Genomic DNA, 19,341 nt, shown 5'->3' on the forward strand with positions numbered 1-19,341 from the left:
AACTTTTTTTTGCTTTTGTTCACTCGGTCGGCAAAAAGAGAGAGGGGAGGAGGAAGAAAATATAAATTCTGGTGGGGATTGGGAGACAAGAAGTGTTTAATAAGGAAAAAATAAGAATGTTTGCGGTTGCCATAGCAACAGTGGGTCAACCTAACCTAGTGGTTTGGGCCTTGGCCCGCCTCTTCTTGTCGCTGATTGATTGGAGGAGGCGGATTCCGAGTCGCTATTGGTTGGTCGGTCATGTCAATCATTCAGCCTTGACCAGCCCCCCCCTTCAGTCATCAGGATAGGTTGAGGGATCGGGTGAGTGGCTTTCGGCTGTTTCTTCATCAATAATAACATCAACAATAACTAATAATGACAATAATATTAACATTAATAATAACAATAATATTAACATTAATAATAGCAATAATAATAAAATTATTGATAACAATAATGTATTTCGGGGAAAGGAGAGATGTGTTTTATACTGCGGGGATTTTGACGCGGCTGTTTTATCCCTCTCGGTCCCAAGACCATGGTGCTGAGTGAAGACTTGCCCAAGGAGGAGAACGAGCCGGAGGCGGCTCAGGAGGAAGAGGTGCCCCGGGAGCCTTCTCCAGAAGATGCCGCCCCCCACCAACTCGGGGGCGTCAGCAGCAAGCCCACCAGCCGACCCCGCAACCACTACAGCCGGGGTAGCGTCGACTCCAAGGTAAGTGCAATGAAGTTAATGTGGGAATCTCCCCCCTAGTCGCCACATTCCAGCGCCTGTTCGGGTTACACCGAGGGAGAATTTGGCACGGCCAATGCACCCTAACCAGCACGTCTTTCGGACTGTGGGAGGAAACCGGAGCATCCGGAGGAAACCCAAGCAGGCACGGGGAGAATGTGCAGACTCCGCAGAGACAGTGACCCAAGCTGGGAATGGAACCCGGGTCCTTGGCGCTGTGAGGCAGCAGTGCTAACCACAGTGTAATTATCAGCGGACCAGCAATCCAGAGACCCAGCATAATGCTCTGGAGGACCACCAGGGTTCATGGCAGATGTTGAAATTTGAATTCAATAAAAATCTGGAATTAAAGGTCTAACAATGGCCATGATACCACTGTCGATTGTCTGGGAAAAAAAATCCATCTATGATGGCACAATGGTTAGCACTCCAGGGACCCAAGTTCAATTCCTGCTACATGGGTGCTACCATTCCTGCTACCATTGGGTGCTCCGATTTCCTTCTATAGTCTGGAAGACTCACTGGTTAGGTGCATTGACCCATACGGGCGCCAGAGTGTGACGACTAGGGGAATTTCACAGTAACTTCATTGCAGTGTTAATATAAGCCTGCTTGTGACAAATAAGTAAACTTTACTTTTATACTTTATAAGTGTCTCTGAGAAGTGCTTCATGTGGCTGTGAGTGAGTTAGTTGGGGGATGATGGTAGGGCAGTTAAAAGACACTATATAAATGCAGGTGCTTTCTCTCCATCCTACCTGCTTGTTTTTATTCAGTTTTATGGGGTGCGGATGTTGCTGGCTGGATCAGCATTCATTGCCCACCTGCTAACTGCCCTCCATTTCAGATGTCGTTTGAGACACAACCACATCCCTGCAGGTCTGGAATCACATGTTAGCCAGGCCAGATAAGGATGGCAGATTTTCTGAGTCGCCACATTCGGCGCCTGTTTGGGTACACTGAGGGAGAATTTAGCACAGTTAATGCACCTAACTAGCATGTCTTTCGAACTGTGGGAGGAAACTAGAGTACCCAGGGGAAACCCATGCAGACACGGGGAGAATGCGCAGACTCTGCGCAGACAGTGATCCAAGCTGGGAATCAAACCCAGGTCCCTGGCGCTATGAGGCAATAGTGCTAACCACTGTGCCACTTTGCCTTTAGGAAGCTGCAACTTTAAGAAAAGTAAACTTAAATTTAAAAGTAACCATCTTTTCTCATGTGATGTAAATTGCTGTGATTGTTTAAAATTTTGCTGTTCTCACCTCTGTCCTGAAGAGTGCAATATGAAAAGCTTCAACAACGTGACTCTTTTCAACAATATTCCCAAGCAATTTTGGTCATTTTTCCAAGTAAAAACATATTGGGCAGAATTTTTTCATTCTGCCTGCCATGGGAATCGTAGCAAGCAGGGTAGGACCATGCAAAGGTCCAGTGACTTGGGGCAGGAATTTCTGGTCTTGGGGTGAGCACGGCTGGAAAATCCCACCCATTATTCATAATCATAGAATTCCTATAGTGCAGAAGGAGGCCATTCGGCCCATCAAGTTTACACCAACTCTCTGACAGGTCCTGGCCCCTAACCTCATATTTACCCCGCTAATCCACCTAACCTGCACATCTTTGGACCATGGGAGGAAACCGGAGTACCTGGAGGAAACCCAGGCAAACATGGGAAAAATGTGAAAACTCCACACAGACAGTCACCCAAGACTGGACTTGAACCTGGACCCCGGCCCTGTAAGGAGACGCTACTAAGCACTGTGCTGCCCATTAAGAATAGCTGTCCTTTTTAAGAATAGCTGTCCTTTCCATCAATGGAGACTGGGAATGTGATTTGCTAGTATATTTTAAAATAGTGGAGAATTGTGTAAGCCACTCAATGTGATTTCGTTCAAATTTTAAACTTTCCAGACAGTTGTTCGATTACATTCCAGTCATCAGGTAAAGGACGATAAAGGAGAAATCTGCAAACCTTGGGTGCCTAATGACCAAACATCTGTTGATTCATTTGGAGAGTTTTCTGATGATGATGTGACGATTGAGGGAGGACTAGATATGGGTAGAGATGGTAAGAAAAACTGACAATGCTACATGATTTATAGAATTCCCACAATGCAGAAGGAGGCCATTCGGCCCATCAAGCCTGCACCAACAGCAATCCCACCCAGGCTCAATCCCCATAACCCCATGTATTTACCCTGCTAATCCCCCTGACACTAAGGGGCAATTTAGCATGGCCAATCAAACTAATCTGCACATCTTTGGACTGTGGAAGGAAACCGCAGCATCCGGAGGAAACCCGGAGCAATGGGAGGTACAAATGAAGATATTGAATTTTTCCAAGCTCTATACACCATGCAAGTTTAAAAAGGTGTGCCCAAGGACTAACCTCCATGCCATAGTGGTTAATTACAAGGCCTGGTGTGGCACTGAACCATGCAGACCAATACAACAGGTTAAATCTCTGGTTTGTAATGAATCAGATAATATTGGATTTCAAATAGGAGTACAATTGTCTTCAATATTTGAAGATGACCAAAGAGGGAAATTGATGCAGGATTTCACTGTTATCTGTTTAGAGCAAATTTCATTAGTTGCTGCGAATTGTTTAATCTTTCATATCTTATTCAACAATTGCGTGTGTACATAAACGTCGTAGGAGAATTGAGGGTCAGAAACAACAGGAAACTAGGGAAAGAAGAGAAAAGATCTTTAAATTGTGACCTCCAATTTTCCAATGGCTCAATTCATAAAAGCAACTGTAACTGAACCAAACAGACGAAAAATGCTAGTTTGATTCCAGGTCTGAATTAATAGGGTAGCAGCTGAGGTCCTACAATTGACCATGAAGGACCTGGAAAGGCTTGGAAGATCAGCCAGAGTTTCAATTCTTCATTACTGTCTTGTGACCCCTGCAGGAAAATATGCATGAGTCAAGGCTGTATGAAAGCAGGTTTGGCCTCCAATGTGGTGTCCCCTCAAAGTCCTGTGCACGAAGAATGATCACTTGGGCAGGATTGCAGATGACTATGTAGCAGCAAGAGTGAAATGTTTTCACAACAAGAAAAGGGCTCTGTGTGCTGTGACTGAGCAAACCAGCCTTACAATATTAACTTAAATAAGGCTAAAATACTTTGCATTTCATATTGCAACATAGAACTTGCTAACTTTTTATGGTTTTATTTCAGATAGTTCAAAAGCCTATGATCATACAGGGAAGACTAAATATAAACAGGCATGTGAAGCATATGGTGTGGTACCAATCTCCTACTTCCTGCGCAACATGAATAGTTCGGAACTAGTTATGATGCATTATGGACTTGGACCTCAGGTTAAAAAAATTATATGTATTTGGAAGAACTTTCACATGTTCTCTTTGGCGGTCTATTGTTTTTAATCTAATGAAGCTTCTTGTATCTCCTCCCACACAAAGCAGACCTGTCTGTTCCCATAACGAGATTCTTCTTTGAACAGGTTGTTAGCCTGTCACCAGAGGTTTATAGCTGGAGGAGTGTCACTCTGCATCAAGCACAGTTGACTAGGTGTCTCTCCCACTCATATCATCTGCCATTGCCGTGTGTTGCAAGGATTTTGCAAGTTGATAGTCAATTTGTTGGCAGTTTTATGAACACAACTTCCTTGGCCATCAAGACCTCAGATTGGACTGGAACCTGAAGCTTCTGACTTAGAGACAGGAATGCAACCCACTGGTCCACAAGACCTTATAAAAAATGGACTCTATTAAACCTTATTTCCTGTTTGCTTTATAACCTTGTTTCAGTTTATCCATTTGGAATATTTTGGTCCCTCTCAAGTGGAAATCAGCAATCTTTCATGCTGTGCTTCCAGCACCTTATTGTGTTTTAGTTGATATTTATCCAACTTGTTCTAATCTAAATAATTATTTCACAGGGCATTCAAAGCTGTGGAACAACCCTACCTCCCTCAATATGCTCCTCATAGTCTTCAGGTTTTTAACATCCAAATTTGGTACTACTTTGAAATGAACTATTAGCTTAACCCCTTTATGGGGCTATTCCAGATCAAGATTACTTCCCCAATAATCACCCTCCCTTGAGTTCGAAGTACTCACCTCCTGCAGCCACTTATTTTGGATCTGAGTAATTGAACCACTTCTCCCTCAGGGAAGATAATCATCAAGAAATATTGACTGATCACAGATAATTATCAAAAAAAACTATCACCTGGGTTATAATTATCTATTTGGAGAGGTGAGGTTCATATCCACGAGAGTTTAGAAGTGTAAGAGGCGCCTTGATTGAAACTTTTAAGTCGCTGAAGGGTATTGACAGGGTGGATGGGGGGAAGAAGTTTCCGCTTATTGGAGAATCCAGAACTAAGGGTCACTCATTTATGACAGAGATGAGGACAATTTCTTTCTCTCAGGGATTCATTTGTCTCTAGAATTCTCTTCCTCAAAAAGCAATGCCGGCAGAGTCTTTGAATATTTTAGATAGATTCCTGATTAACGAGGGGGAGAAAGATGATCTGAGATGGGCAGGAATGTGGAGGGTTGAAGTTACAATCAGATCAGCCATGAACTTATTGAATGGCGGAGCTGGCTTGAGGGGCCAAGTGACCTACTCCTCTTTATTCACGTGTTTGTTTCAGGGTCTGAGAGTCGTTCTTCAAAAATGTATTTCCCCACTTTGGAGTATGCAGGGAAGTGTTCTTTGAAGTTGTATACTGAATACTATGTGAAATATTATATTTTACTAACTTATTTACAAATTTATTAAAGAACTGGAATAAGCAATACACTTTAAGTGCCTAAGAACATCACAAAATTAATCATGGAAAACTCAATTTTAGTTCTAATATAGAATCCAAAAGTTAAAGCAGTTACAATGAATCCCAGGAAAGTCTCATACTACTCCTGGAGTTGGCTGTCCGTTGAGGCCATGGGCTTAGAGCTAAGGGTGTCCGCAGCACTCATGCTCCACAAAGGTGCCTCCCTAATGGAGACCATGGCACACAATCCCTCAGGAATCTTTGTCAGATCTCCCCAAGCATCCCGCTAGACATCCAGCATTCGCCAACCTATAGGAGTTGTCACCAAGGAGTCACTTTCAACTGCTTGAAACTTGAATACAACAAATAAATATCAGTTATATTGTGATTTGCTTGTGGGAACAAAGACTCACTCTTCAGCAATGTACAAGTGAAAGTATTTTGTGATAGATGGCTGACTATCTGACCATATGTTTTCAGTTACAAATTGGGGCGGTACAATGGCACAGTGGTTAGCACTGCTGCCTCACAGCACCAGGAACACGGGTCCGATTCCCGGCTTGAGTTACTGTCTTGAGTTACTGTGGCGAAAAACTGCAGCATGCAACGGTGCAGAGGGACTTCGGGGTCCTTGTGCATGAGTCGCAAAAACCCAGCCTGCAGGTGCAGCAGGTGGTCAGGAAGGCGAATGGGATGCTGGCCTTCATAGCAAGGGGGATTGAATATAAAAGTAGGGAGGTCTTGCTGCAGCTGTATAGGGCACTGGTGAGGCCGCAGCTGGAGTACTGTGTGCAGTTTTGGTCGCCGCACTTACGCAAGGATGTTTTGGCCTTGGAGGGTGTGCAGAGGAGGTTTACTAGGCTGATTCCGGAGTTGAGGGGGTTGAACTATGAGGAGAGGCTGAATAAACTAGATTTGTACTCGTTAGAGTTTAGAAGAATGAGGGGAGATCTCATTGAGACGTATAAGATGTTGAATGGGATGGATAGGATAGAGGTGGCAAGGCTCTTCCCGCTCAGAAAGGACAGTAGGACTAGAGGGCACAGCCTCAAGATAAAGGGGGGACAGTTTAGAACGGAGTTGAGGAGGAACTTCTTCACTCAAAGGGTGGTGAATCTCTGGAATTCTCTGCCTGTTGAAGTGGTGGAGGCTGCCTCGCTCAATATTTTTAAGACGCGAGTTGATAGGTTTTTGATAGGCAAGGGGATTAAGGGTTATGGGGAGAGGGCGGGAATGTGGAACTGAGCCATGACAGATCAGCCATGATCTTATTGAATGGCGGGGCAGGCTCAAGGGGCTAGATGGCCTACTCCTGCTCCTATTTCTTATGTTCTTATGTCTGTGTGGAGTTTGCATGTTCTCCCCATGTCTGCGTGGGTTTTCTCTGACTGCTCCGGTTTCCTCCTAGAGTTTGATAGATGTGCTGGTTAGATGCATTGGCCCAAACAGGCGCCGGAGTGTGATGACCAGGGGAATTTCACAGGGGAATGCGGTGTTATCTTAAGCTTACCTGTGACTAATAAGTAAACTTTACTTTTACTTTAAATGGTCACCTCCCTGAAATATTAATGCTGTTTCCCTTGCCAAAGATGCTGCAACACCTGCTGAATAATTCCACCAATTTGTTTCTATTTTGGTAATATTTTGCAGGAGGTAGACACATTAATGCCCTTCTCACTTTCTCTCCTCTCTTTTCTTCATGACTGAGGTTGTCCTATCCTCCCTATCAGAGCATTGTTTATCTTGATGCTTATAAACAATGTGTAATATAAATTGCACATAAACATGAGGAGGTCTGCCCTTGGCTGAAGTTGATCATCTTGGCGTACAAATGCTGGGAAATATATGTGCAACCTATATTTTCTTCAATTTGCTGAAGTCCTATCTCATTTATAGTAGGCTAGTAAATGAAGAGGACAGATATGAAGAAATGTTATTTATTAATAGCGTTTTTGCTTCTTAAACTCTCAGGCTGAGGTAATATCAATCTTTCTGTATACAAAAGACTGTACCTTTTATTACTTCAGGACCTCTCAGAATACTTTAACTGCTAACTTTTGCAATGTTGCTACCATTTTAATGTAGGAAATGTGAGAGCCAATTTTGCACAATCCCAGCTCACTCAGACAACAATGTGATAATGACCAGATAGTTATGCTTGTTGAGAGATAAGTATTGGCCAGGACACCAGGGAAATCTTCCCTGCTTTTCTTCGAAATAGTAGCATGGATAATTTCGCATCCACCTGAGAAGTGAGTCAGTTTAACATCTCAGCCAAAAGGCAAACAAAGCAAAACTTTTTTCACTGCTCCACTGGATGAAACAAATGTTGCCTTTCTTCATTTCAAGAAGTATCATCTATTTTTGAGTGATCTCATCCTGAAAATTTTAGACTCCTGTAGGTGCACTTAGGTGCCTCACAGTGCCAGACACCTGGATTCAATTCCCAGCTTGGGTCACTGTCTGTGTGGAGTTTGCACGTTCTCCCCATGTCTGTGTGGGTTTCTTCTGAGTACTCCAGTTTCCTCCAACGCTCTGAAAGACATGCTTGTTAGGTACATTGGCCAAACAATTCTCCGTCGGTGTACCCAAACAGGCACCGGAGTGTGGCGACTAGGGGATTTCAGAGTACCTTCATTGCAGTGCTAATGTTTGCCAACTTGTGACGAATAAATAAGCTTTAACATTTTACATTTTGTAAAATCTCCAAAGCGAGAAAATTCAACTCATTTTTTTTTATTTTCAGGGTGCCAAGGCAATTTCTGTTTCTCTGATAACCAACACATCTGTCTTAAAGTTGAATCTGAAGGATAACTGGTTGGAAGCAGAAGGTGCCAGAGCTATCGCAGAAATGCTGAAGGATAACTGTTACATTACAGGTTTAAGTATCTCCATACCATCTTAATCTATTGGTTTGAATCTGCAGAGCAAGTCTGTGTTGCTTTTTACTTCACCACACGTGTTCAGTAAGAACTACATTTTTTAGGAGGGAAGTAGAGAATAAGGGGACATGCTGAAACGTTCCTAAAACCTAAACAGATAAGCTAGTTTCATCAACTTAGATGGACATGAAAATCATGCTGAGTACAAAACAGCTGCTGATTAGCTGTGAGTTTGAACAGGAGTTTCCTTGTGGACTTTAGGACCCCACTAGCCTAATGTTGTGAGAGGAATAGTCTCCCAGTTGCGATTTTCCCAGAATTGGCCAATTAGTGGCCAGAGAATGGGTTCATCATCCAATTAAGGGCAGCTGATAGGCTGTCAAAACTGAAGGGCCAACAGGAGGCCCTTCAGTGCTAAATACAGAAAACCAGCAGAAGCTGGTATTTCAAGGGATGTGAGGGAGAGTTCACCACAACATGGAAATTTAAAGTTTATTAGTGTCTAAAGTCGGTTCACTGCAGTGAAGTTATTGTGGAAATCTTGTAGTTGCTACACTCCAGCACCTATTCTTGTACACTGAGGGAGAATTTAGCATGGCCAATGCACCTAACCAGCACATCTTTCCGACTGTGGAAGGAAACCAGAACTCACGGCAGAAACCCATGTAGACACGGGGAAAATATGCAAACTCTGCACAAACAGTGACACAAGCCGGGAATTGAACCTGGATCCCTGGTGCTCTGAGGCAGCAATGCTAACCACTGTGCTGTGCTACCACGTGTCCAACCTTCTCAAAATAAAAAAAGACTCAGCAGCTGGGGCACCATTGTGGAGGATGAGTCTCTGAAGCCATTTGGGAATGAAGGGCCTGCCTGGAGGCCCCTCTTTCTCCCCCACTCACCACTCATCCCCCCCACTGCAGAATAAGAACAGTAAGATTTCAAGGTTTATTTCTTTAAAAACAAAACATTTCTGACAACTGACTCCCGTTCCGATCTGCTGCCGAAAGCCTCCTCTCAGCAGCTACACTGTTACCCAATGTCTCTGGGGACCTGGAAGCCATCTGGAAAATTGCAGTCGATCTCTGACATAAACCTCAATCAACCATTAACAGGGTCATTGTGTCGGCAAATAACCCAACTGTCCCCTCATCCTGTTACTGGGTGTTGGGGGGATGGTGCCCCCTGGGTATGTGCCCCCAGCCCTACCAAAGAGGCAAAGTGCCCATGTCTGGGGGCACCTTGGCACTGCCCATTGGGCATAGGACAATGCCAAGGGAATGGGGCCTAGCGGGTGGGGCCTGATGGGGACCAGGCCTAGGAGTGACCAGTGTGGGTGGGGAATCAACTGCCATTTGGGTCGATGAGGGCAGGATGGACAAAGGAAAGTGGGGGGGTTTGGGTGGGCAGTACTGCGGGGCTCCCGGGCTAGCCGATGATTGAGCTGGCTGGCAAAATGCAGGCTGACAGCTTGGGGCCACTGTGAAAGCACAGGTGCCTGCTGGTTTCAGTCTTCTGGGCGGGAATAGGCCCTGCCCCCGCCCCTTCCAAAATCTAATGATATTCACACTGGTGGCCTCTGAATGCACAGAGTGTGGGAGATTCTAGTGTGAACTTCCATTGAAAAAACAGCGTAAATTACTCTACAATTCAACACTTCAAATTTTTTGGAGAGAATTCGGCCCGTAATCTTTGCAATTAGGTTATGATTCAACTGATTTTTGTCTTTATTTCTAATTGTTTTCCAGTGTTCATCCTAAGTGAAATAATCATTACCCACACTTTTCGAGTACTCTTCCCTCATGACTTGATACACCATGCGCTACATTTGTAACACTAAGCTTTACAGATCAGAGGTCCTAAGTTTGGGGTCTGTGATTTCAGATGGGGTGGTAGTGACTTCAGCAGCCCTTACTGAGGAAATTGAGATGTTAGCCTTGGTTTTGGATCGTGATTGCTTTTGTGACTTTTGCTGAAAAGCAAACTTTTATGGACACCTGGTAGATATGTCTAATGAAGACAGAATTAGGCCTGAACTTCCAATGTTAAGAATTAGAAATGTTTTGTTTTTAAAGATATAAAACTTGAACATTTTTTCAAAGAGTGATCTGACGGTGAGACTCTTTTCATGATGTTGTCTTTTTACTACTTGTAGATGTTGATTTGTCAGACAACCAACTGAGAATTGAAGGGGCCAGAGCAATTGCCTCCATGCTCATGGAAAATTTAACACTAACAAGAGCTAACCTTTCTGGGAATTATTTCGATGATCGTGCAGCTGCTTTGCTAGCCGAGGGTATAAGCACCTCACAAAAGTTGAGATACTTGGATTTGAGCCACAACAAAATTGGCAATTCTTTAGGTATGTTTATACAGTACATGTTTTGCAATTTTTATTTGCTGACAAATAAATTGTCTTGTGTTCACAAATCAATAGATGGTATGCAAAGTTTTCAAGATATGTGAAAGGTGCTAGGACTTCATACTTTGGAGAAATAAATAGATTGTATTCAAGTTTGACAATTTACCCAAAATAAGTAGGGTTGGGAGGAGCAGAGATCCCAATTTCAAATTACATAAGGATAGATCTAGGTGAGATGTTAGGTGCTGGTTATTTTCCCAAACAGCAGTGAACTTCTGGAACAGGTTGCCAGCTCTATTATGTTTGTGTGGGCATGGGTGAGCTTGCCAAGTCAGTGCTAGAGATACAATGTGTTAATAAACAGTTCCAGTTAATTTAATCCCAATTACCTCATAGTCTTTTATTAGTCCCTATTAGACCCCATAATACCATGAAGAAGTTGACAGGTAAGTTCAGCTCCATACCACCCTACAACTAATGGCCAAGCAAAAAGTTTGCCCAGACCTTAAAACCTTAAGTGCTTAAGGTTTCCCCAAGGAGAGGGTTTCCTTGGAAGGTGAGTGAATCGATTTCTAAGTATACACCATAACACACTTTATGCAACGACCCAGTGCTCCCCGGCATCATTAGAACATAGAACACTACAGCACAAACAGGCCCTTCGGCCCACGAGTTGCGCTGATCACATCAATACCTACCAATCCATAGATCTATCTATAATCCCCAATCCCATTAAATCCCATATACTCATCCAGAAGTCTTTTAAAAGACCCCAGCGAGTTCGCCTCCACCACCACTGATGGCAGCCGATTCCATTCACTCACCACCCTCTGAGTGAAAAACTTACCCCTAACATCACTTCTGTACTTGCCTCCCCGCACCTTAAATCTGTGTCCTCTCGTAGCGACCATTTCAACACGGGGAAATAGCCTCTGAGAATCCACCCTATCTATTCCTCTCAGCATTTTATAAACCTCTATCAGGTCGCCTCTCAACCTTTGTCTCTCCAGGGAGAAGAGTCCCAGCTCCCTCAACCTATCTTCATAAGGCATGCCTCCCAATCCAGGCAACATCCTTGTAAATCTCCTCTGTACCCTTTCAATAGCTTCTACGTCCTTCCTATAGTGAGGCGACCAGAACTGCGCACAGTACTCCAAGTGAGGCCTGACAAGGGTCTTATAAAGTTGTAGCATTACCTCCCGATTCCTAAACTCAATCCCTCGATTAATGAAGACCAGTACACCATACGCCTTCTTGACCACATCCTCCACCTGCGAGGCCGATTTAAGAGTCCTGTGGACCCGGACCCCAAGATCCTTCTGCTCTTCAACACTGCTAAGACTCCTGCCCTTGATAGTGTACTCGTTCATCCCATTGGTCCTGCCAAAATGGACGACTATACATTTATCCGCGTTGAAGTCCATCTGCCACTTCTTCGCCCAGTCCTGCATCCTATTTATGTCCTGCTGCAACTCCTGACATCCTTCCAGACCATCCACAACACCACCGACCTTCGTGTCATCGGCGAACTTACTAACCCATCCCTCCACTTCCTCATCGAGGTCATTTATGAAAATGACAAACAGCAAGGGTCCTAGAACAGATCCCTGGGGCACTCCACTGGTGACTGACCTCCATGCAGAGAAAGACCCATCCACAACCACTCTCTGCCTTCTGCAGGCAAGCCAGTTCTGGATCCACAAGGCCAAAGCCCCTTGGATCCCATGCCCTCTCATTGATGTTTGATTCCAAGCTGAGAAGCACCTGATGCAGCCGGAGGATGTGAGAGAAGTGATGGCTAAGAACCAGGAAGATTAGAATGCCCAAAGGGAGGGGAATTCCAAGTAAGGAATTTCCAGAAGGGAGAAACTATGTTGGCGAGAAATGGGTTCCAGGGACAGTGGTGCCCAGAATGGGCCATTGTCATATACTTTTAAAATATCATATACTTTTGACATATAAAATGTCATGACATATAAAATGTCATATACTTCTAAAATATATCTTCTAAAAAGCATTTAGGTAGCTACATGGGTACGATGGGTATAGAGGGATATGGGCCAAATGTGAGCAATTGGGATTAGTTTGGGGGTTTAAAAAAAAGGGCAGCATGGACAAGTTGGGCAGAAGGGCTTGTTTCCATGCTATAAACCTCTATGACTCTACTGTACAGACCCAGATGAGCAGGTTTGGAGGAAATACATGGATCAGCTGGTAATGCCCCATATCAAAGCAGGGAAGTCCTCCCCAGTCAGGAATTGTTGCAGGCAGAGTCTAGTGTTCCTGCAGCACAGATAATTTCCCTCAAAGGAAATATTTGCAGGGTCTATTGGAAATGGTTACCAAAGTGAGATAGAAGCTTAAGAGCTTCTGGAAATTATGGGGAGATGCTTGTCCTGGAACCATCACCCTCCAGATAGACATTTAAGTGGACATTGATAATGTAATTCACAGTTCATGTTTTTGTATGATAGTTGAATTGTGTGTATATATTTGGTCAATCATTATATAGTTGTGCTAAAAATGTATATATCTTATATAGGGTGTTTTGAAGTAAGAGGGGAAGAGTGTTATGTATGTGGAAGCATGCCCCTTGAAGGGAATGATGACTCAGGACACATGTTCCAGCTGGGTGAAGCTTGCCAAGCTAGTTTTATGCTGACCGTGCTAGAGATGAGACATGTTAACTAACAGTTCCAGTTAGTTTACTCCCACTTACCTCATGGTCTTTTATTAGCCCAAATTAGACCTCATACATAATAGCTCATACAGTGGATGCTGATTCGCTGAAATCCTTCAAGTGAGAGTTAAATCTGTTTCTGGTTGGAGTGAAGCTTCAAAGATAGGAACTGCATAGAATTATGGCCAGAGTGATTTCCTAAACAATTTTTGATAGCTGTAGGAATTGCGAGGGAAATTTTCCAGATATTTTTTCCCTAGATAAACCTAAGATTTTATCTGATTTTTTGCTCCTCCCAGGCTCTCATGGTTTTGAGTGGAATGAAGAGTGAGAGGCAAAGAGACAGTACAAAACTGAGTTGGAAGTTCACATCAAATGGAAATTAAAGGTCCTCTACAAGCATGTCAACATTAAAAGGGATATCAGGGGAGCAATGGAGATGGATTAGGGATCAAAAAGGAAATCTATTGGTGGAAGTAGAAGGCATGGCTGTGTATTTTGTATCCGCATTTACCAAGGAAGAGGACTTGGCAAATTCATAGCAAACCAGGAAGTTGTCAGGATACTATATAAGAAAAAAATAAATGAACAGGGAATTCTAGAAGGGTTGGCAGTAGAGTTTCAAGGACATCAGAGCCCTAGAAAAATTGAACTCAGTATGAAGCAGAGGGAAAACTCTCCGCTGGTTGGAGTCATATCAAGCACAAACGATTGTAGTTTTTGGCAACCAATCAACTTAATACCAGGACATTGCTGCAGGAGTTCTCAGGGTGGTGATCTAGGCCCAACCATCTTCAATTGCTTCATTAAATACCTTTCCTTCATCATAAGGTCGGAAGTGGGGATGTTTGCTGATGACGACAGTTTATTAAATTCTATAAAGGTGTTCAGGCTTCAGTAACTTTTTGTTGCTTTGTAAAGGTGAAGACCTTGGAAATGCTATAGCAGAAAACACTGGGATAATAGAATTGAACCTAAGCTGGAATTATCTCCGTGGCAAAGCATGTACAGCAGTAGCAGAAGGTCTGCAAGTAAGTACTACAAGGCTATGTGGATTTCTGTAACTGTTTGAAGGGGAATAATGATAGTTACATACCGTGATAATATGTGCACAGTGTGATATTTTGTGGTTTCAAATGAAACTTAACAGGGCAGAGAGGTGGTAGGTACATTATTGAATATGGCCTCCATATCTAATTAGAAAAGACTTGCACCATACAGGACAGGTTAGTTCAGTTGGCTGAGTGCAGTTTAAGATATCACCAACAGTGTAGTTTAATTATCATTCAAGCTGAGAGAAACTTGGAATCTGCCTCCTTGTCCTACTCCTGAGAATGGCAGGCGATGCCATATTACCACTGACAAAACTGCCAAGAAAGTGGCAGACAATGAGTCTTTGGACAGGGCATACGTGAATGAATGAATGACAACATTCAGCAAAAGTTCTAAAGTAGAAGCAGCACTTTGAATATGAAACTAGCAAAAAACAAAGATAATGTCCAGTCTCTCTCTTTAAGACATGAAATAAGCTCAAGAAATGGCAGCTCCAACGTTCTGTCTAATCAGTCTGATCCTGATCTGCAATGAGTGCTAATAATGGAAAGCGATGTATAAAGCCGCACTGTCACTTTTTATATTAATGTACATTTGCTGGCGAGCGCCATTAGTGGCAAGCTGCGTTTCCTGCCATTGAACGTCTGGAACCTCATTGTAATACATTTGCATCTCATTATCGGGCCCATATGCCGGAATCATACCTATCATCAAAACATCCATCCGTAGCGGCAAGATGACGTGTCGCATGACTGGCTTCAAAAGATAGGCAGACCTCTGAGGAGAGCTTGGGTGAGAGCAGTGCTCGCAGAGTGGTACCACATCTTCAGGGGAGAGAGGGGAACAAGGGTTGACTTGGGGGACATGAGGCTTGAGCCAGGGTACAAGCAGCATTTTGGAGGCTGCCTCCAGCTATTGGTCCATGGGCTTTTTGAAAGAGGGAAGGCAAACCTGGGGCATGGGCTCCTTGGCAGTGCTGCATTGAGGGAAGGGAAGCTTGGTTCAGTGTTGGAGAGAAGGGAAATAATCACAGACTTGACAGTTCTACTTAATCTGGGGGACAGGGGACTGTGGCTTTTGGAGGTGGTATATTGACAAGGGCAAGGCTAATTGAAAAACATGTCAGTCATCAGTACCCCATTGCAGTTGAGACTGTCCACTTGTAGCTCAATTGACATGGTTGGAGTCAACCTAATCATACAATTATGCTCACTGAAGCATCACTTACGTGTGTGAATGCCACTGATTGTTGCTCAGCATTTAACCCTTGGCGCACTGACTTCCAAAATCAATGCCTGCCATGGTGTGCCTTGGCTGACTGGGCAAGCAAATACATTCCCTTAGAAAGTTGACAATAACATACTGCCCTAAGTCCTAATCTTTAGCTATGTGTAATGTGAAAATTGGCAAGTGCCTCCATAGTCCAGGTTGAGTGCAAGGCCATGGAGTGAAGCTTCAGATAATGTCTGCGTCTTGAGATGGGAGCTCAGAATGCAGTAGAGTAGCCAAAGCTGTCACCACTTGGTCATGTAATGTGTGGTTTTGCCACATGCGAAGTAAGAATTGGGCGTCAGTGTTATGGCCAGGACGTGAATCAGTCTGAGGGCATTGAGAGGCAGCTTTTAGACAATGAATGGGTAAATTGTAGTCCTTACAAGATAGGAGCTAACTGTCCTGTCTCTCTGCAGTGAAGAGACAGGAACATGAAGCCTGGTGACCTCACTGTCACTCATCTCACTTATGGCAGGAAAAAGATGTCAACAGAGGCACCTGACTTGCCAAAGGCAGGAGCAGCACAGAGGCACAATGGTTAGCACTGCTGCCTCACAGCGCCAAGGACCCAGGTTTGATTCCTGACTTGGGTCACTGTGTCTGCTTGGGTTTCCTCCGGGTGCTCCAGTTTTCTCCCACAGGCCAAAATGTGCAGGTTAGGTGGAGTGGCCATGCTAAATTGCCCCTGAGTGTTAGGGGGACTTGCTAGGAAATAAATGGAGTTATGAGGATAGGGTCTGGATGGGATTGTGGTCGGTGCAGTCCCGAAGTGCTGAATGGCCTCCTGAATTGTACAATTCTATGAAAAGGATGGAGGACATGGCCTACTCTGCACATAGAGGATGAACCTCAGAGGGCCATCACTCGGAGGCACCTCACTAGACCCAGGGGCTACAAATGAAGCCTAATATACCTGCAGATGTCCAAGAACCATTGCTGAAGACTATGCATGCCCAAGGAACAGGTTGGCCACATTTGCCACCTGCTGCAGGATTTGACAGTGCATCCACTGCCAGTGTCACTGAAAGTTACTGCAGCAGCCAATTTTTACATAAGTGGTTCCTTCCAGAGCTGCACAAGTGACCTCTGCGGGATTTCACAAGCCTCCACACAGAAGTGCGTCCAGGAGATGATGGATACACCACTTCATCCATTTTGACCAGGGTGCAAGAGCAGTGGGAGTTCTGCAAATCCTTGGTTTTCCACAGGTGCAGAGTGCCATCGACTGCACTCACATGGCACTCGGAACTCCATGGCATCAAGCTCTGAATTATGTGAAATGCAAGGGCTTCCATTTGATGAATGTTCAACTGGTCTGCGACCACATCAGATGCATCCTGCAGATGTGTGCTTGATTCCCAGGGATTGTGCATGATTCTTACATGCTGAATTGCTCTCAGATCCCTGACTTGTTTAAGGGTCCACAGAAGTTATAAACTTCAATCTTTGGAGACAAGGGCTAACCACTGAGAAAGTGGCTGATGACGCCTGTGTGGAGGCCACAGAGTGCAACTGAGCCAAGGTTCACTGAGGTTCATGCTGCAACTCTCACTTTGGTGGAGCAGACCATAGAGATGTTGAATATGAGGTTCCGATGCCTGGACTGGTCTGGTGGAGCATATAATACATTCCACAGAGAGTGTCAGGAATTGTGGTCACGTCCTGTGCCCTGCACAACCTGCTGCTACAGTGGGGGACTGCCCGAGGAGAAGATGGAGGAACCTTTCCTCTGATGAGCAGGACGTCAAAGGGAATGAGGCTGAGGAAGTCCTTGAAGGAGAGGATGTCAGCCGTGAGGCAATGGTGAAGACCAGACAAAGGAGTTGAGCTCAGGATGTGTTCATTGCCATTATCTTCATGGGGGGATAAGAACATACAGTGAGAACATCCCATTATCTTCATATAGCTTCAGTGAGCATTACAATCGCATCTGACTGATGACAGTGCATATACCCACGTGATAAGGCCCCTGTTATGGGTATGTAGCGGATGTCCATAGTTCCTAGATTCCAGGAGGATGATGGCAACTTGCAATTGGAACAGTCCTCTGATCCTCACAGAACCGCTGTGAATGTCTGACTCATAGTCTGGCTGATGATAGCTCATTTGCTCTCAATGACTAGGGTACTATAATGCAATGCAGCAGGGAAAGTTTAACCTTTCCTGACCCATTGGCATCTTTTGAGGTTGGGGAGAGTGGGTGGGGGAGGGGAGGTGTAGTGAATTTTCCAACTTAATTATTCCGTACTCTTCAATGAACACAAACATTCAATTTACCTTCCCAATCATTAGCTGTACCTGCATCCTAACGTCTTATGACTTGTAAACTAGGACACCCAAATCCCTTTGTACCACTGGGTTCCACAATCTTGCTCAATAGAATAGTATACTACTGTATATTTTTCAAATATGTATTAAAACTTTTACTGTCTGCTTTTAGATATCTAGCTAGCTTTGTTTCATTCTCTAAGGGGGTGGCCTTACCAGAATTTATTGAGTGTTAGTTCCACCCCACGTGCCTGTTTTCATCTGGAATATTCACACTTCGACGCAAACCTTGCCTGCTTTTTTTAAGCTGTCGAAGTGTGAATATTCCAGATGAAAACAGGGTCTTCAAACTGGTGAAGCTAGCTAGAGATTGAGGCGCAATTTTTAAAGGGCCGCCTGATTGGAAAAGAAAGTTAACTTTCCCACACCCCTCCCGCTCCCAACACAGTATCAGGGGTGCTGCAATCATCCTCCCCGCAACTATCGCCATCACCATACCCTCAATCTCCCTTGTGGGTTATATGTGCCTTTGTGCCCCTCCAGGATTCTCTTGACAGGTTTTAAAAACCTGTCAAGAACCTCGCCAACTTGTCATTAAATGGAATTTTATTAAAATCAGTTTCTAGTCCATTAGGAGTGTGTATCTAATTACGTCGTCTGCAAGGGCTAATGAAAATTGGAAAACACAGCCATGCCAGAGTGAACCACGCTTTTCGAATCTACTGGGATTTTAGAACATAGAACACTACAGCACAAACAGGCCCTTTGGCCCACAAGTTGCGCCAATCATATCCATACCTACCAGGCCTATCTATAACTCTCAATCCCATTAAATCCCATGTACTCATCCAGAAGTGTCTTAAAAGACCCCAGCGAGTTCACCGCTACCACCACCGACGGCAGCCAATTCCACCCACCCACCACCCTCTGAGTGAAAAACTTACCCCGACATCTCCTCTGTACCTGCTCCCCAGCACCTTAAACCTGTGTCCTCTCGTAGCGACCATTTCAGCCCTGGGAAATAGCCTCCGAGAATCCACCCTATCTATACCTCTCAACATTTTATAAACCTCTATCAGGTCGCCTCTCAATCTTCGTCTCTCCAGGGAGAAGAGATCTAATTCCCTCAACCTATCTTCATAAGGCATGCCTCCCAATCCAGGCAACATCCTTGTAAATCTCCTCTGCACCCTCTCAATAGCTTCCACATCCTTCTTGTAGTGAGGCGACCAGAACTTCACACAGTACTCCAAGTGGGGTCTGATAAGGGTCTTATAAAGTTGCAGAATTACCTTCTGACTCCTAAACTCAATCCCTTGATTAATGAAGGTCAGTACACCATACACCTTCTTGA

General features: G+C 44.3%; 1 protein-coding gene across 4 annotated transcripts in view; it reads left to right on the forward strand.

Moving 5' to 3' along the window:
* Positions 1 to 520: 520 nt before the first annotated feature.
* The window catches only part of lrrc74b (leucine rich repeat containing 74B), a 48,416-nt gene continuing 29,595 nt past the window's right edge, over positions 521 to 19,341 (forward strand). For all 4 annotated transcript variants that reach the window (XM_080208658.1, XM_080208660.1, XM_080208659.1 and 1 more), the window contains exons 1-6: positions 521 to 697; positions 2,630 to 2,786; positions 3,907 to 4,049; positions 8,217 to 8,349; positions 10,508 to 10,714; positions 14,316 to 14,425. In XM_080208658.1, the coding sequence (XP_080064784.1) occupies positions 521 to 697; positions 2,630 to 2,786; positions 3,907 to 4,049; positions 8,217 to 8,349; positions 10,508 to 10,714; positions 14,316 to 14,425 (927 nt within the window). The remainder of the gene's footprint in view (positions 698 to 2,629; positions 2,787 to 3,906; positions 4,050 to 8,216; positions 8,350 to 10,507; positions 10,715 to 14,315; positions 14,426 to 19,341) is intronic.

The sequence above is a fragment of the Carcharhinus amblyrhynchos genome, chromosome 20 (assembly GCF_965287045.1).
Source record: "Carcharhinus amblyrhynchos chromosome 20, sCarAmb.v2.hapA, whole genome shotgun sequence".
Taxonomy (NCBI): Eukaryota; Metazoa; Chordata; class Chondrichthyes; order Carcharhiniformes; family Carcharhinidae; genus Carcharhinus; species Carcharhinus amblyrhynchos.